The sequence below is a fragment of the Dipodomys ordii genome, unplaced genomic scaffold, assembly GCF_000151885.1.
Source record: "Dipodomys ordii isolate 6190 unplaced genomic scaffold, Dord_2.0 Scaffold118, whole genome shotgun sequence".
In the NCBI taxonomy this organism is placed as follows: Eukaryota; Metazoa; Chordata; class Mammalia; order Rodentia; family Heteromyidae; genus Dipodomys; species Dipodomys ordii.
This window is the reverse complement of record NW_012267334.1, coordinates 3,250,870-3,252,885: the sequence shown is the minus strand read 5'-3', so window position 1 is coordinate 3,252,885 and position 2,016 is coordinate 3,250,870. Positions and strand designations below refer to the sequence as shown.

At 57.7% G+C, this 2,016-nt stretch overlaps 1 protein-coding gene across 1 annotated transcript in view; it reads right to left on the bottom strand.

Annotated features, from left to right (window-relative positions):
• Nucleotides 1-288: 288 nt before the first annotated feature.
• The window catches only part of Tmem8c (transmembrane protein 8C), a 9,178-nt gene continuing 7,450 nt past the window's right edge, over nucleotides 289-2,016 (bottom strand). The window contains exons 4-5 of the mRNA XM_013029430.1: nucleotides 816-932; nucleotides 289-438 (exon numbers count right to left, since the gene is read on the bottom strand). Of these exons, the coding sequence (XP_012884884.1) occupies nucleotides 289-438; nucleotides 816-932 (267 nt within the window). The remainder of the gene's footprint in view (nucleotides 439-815; nucleotides 933-2,016) is intronic.

Below are 2,016 nucleotides of genomic sequence, written 5' to 3'. Positions count from 1 at the left end.
CTGCCACTCATGAGGCCCCGGAGGACAAAGCCATTCGTTTCCAGCCCAGTGCTGGGCACCCAGTAAACAGAATAAGTGGGTTCCTAGGGAGCATGTGGCAGAAGATGGCACTGTCTTTCCAATCCCGGGGGACCCTCAGGGACATAGAAGAGACAGTGTCTTCTGGGTAGCCAGTGGGGAAAGAAAGACAGGGGAAAAACCCTCCGAAGGGTCTAAGGCCATCATATGGGAGAGAGGGAGGGAGAGAGGGAAGGAGAGAGGGCAGGGCTTGGAGTTGGGGGCTCCCAGTCAGACACAAGCACAACAAAGGGTGGAGAAGTTCAGCTTGGCTGGGGCCCCGGCGTTCCCAGCCTTCTTGTTGACCTTGGGCAGCAGCAAGACAAAGGCCATGGCCAGAGCACAGTGGTAGAAGCTGTGCACGTAGGTGTAGTCCCAGTCCTGCGGGGAAAGGCAAGTCAGAGCTGCTACCCTGAGGCTGCGGCCTGCGCCGGACCCTGTGTCCTCCGGGTCCATTGCAGGTCCCTCAGGACAGCCCTGAGAACATAGCCGCTCCCACCACCAGACCCCAACCCCCCACTGCACAGAAGGCCCGCGCCACCAGGGAACCCCTCCCTCCTTGCCTCCCTCCCTCCTTGCCTCCCTCCCTCCTTCAGACCCTGGCACCCGCCCAGGGACTCTTTCTACAGGTGGACAGTACTATGTGTCCTTTCATAGTGGAGCCTCTCTGTGGAGTCACAGCCCCCACGGCCCTCCCCCCAGCTTGGCAGGGCCATGCTCATTAGAGCTCACATGTGTCTCCCCCCCCGCCCCCATACCTCGAAGAAGAAACGCAACATCAGGGCCAAGGCCCCAAAACAGAGGCCAGGGCCTATCTGCTGGGTGTAGACACTCTTGTCAGGGTACAGACCCTTCTTCTCCTTCATCTTCTGTAGCTATGGGGAGGGATGGAACATTCTAGCACAGCATGAGAAAGCTCCCTCTCTAGCTGGCTAATGGGGCCTGCATGTACCCGCCCCCAGGCTGGTCATCATCTGAACCAGTGGAAGCCCTGACCTGGGTGACAGGGCTTTGGGGAACCTCTGGGTCAACGCCCGGGGGGCCTGCTCCCCTCCTGGCTCCTTGTTCATCTCCCAGCCAGAAGGGAGCTGTCACAGGTGCACTGCTTACAGTGATCCCTGGCCAAGCATACTCTGAGGAGGGGGCGGGGTCTGTGGGCTTTGATAGCACCCGGACATTCATTGTCCAGTTTGACAGTTAGGGAGTCCTCTCAAGTTTGCTAGATTATTCCACCAGCATGTGTGTCCTGATTTCTCAGGTGTAGCTCTGTCTAAGATTCAACTTAGAAAGTAGAGGAGAAACACCTTGGGGCCTGGGCAAAGCCTTACACAGAGGACAGCCTCACAGAGAACAGCCTCACACAGAGAACAGCCTCACACAGAGGACTGCCTCACACAGGGGACAGATTCACACAGGGGACAGCCTCACGCAGAGAACAGCCTTACACAGAGGACAGCCTCACAGAGAACAGCCTCACACGGAGAGCAGCCTCACACAGAGAACAGCCTCACACAGGGGACAGCCTCACACAGGGGACAGCCTCAGACAGAAAACAGCCTCACAGAGAGAACAGAATTACACAGAGGACAGCCTCACAAAGAGGACAGCCTCACACAGAGGACAGCCTCACACAGGGGACAGCCATACACAGAGAACAACCTCACACAGAGAACAGCCTCACACAGAGGACAGCCTCACACAGAGGACAGCCTCACACAGAGAACAGTCTCACACAGAGGAAAGGCTCACACAGAGGACAGCCTCACACAGGGGACAGCCTCACACAGAGGTCAGCCTCACACAGAGAACAGCCTCACACAGAGAACAGCCTCACACAGAGGACAGCCTCACACAGAGGACAGCCTCACAAAGAGGACAGCCTCACAGAGGGGACTGCCTCACACAGGGGACAGCCTCACACAGAGAACAGCCTCACACAGAGGACAGCCTCACACAGAG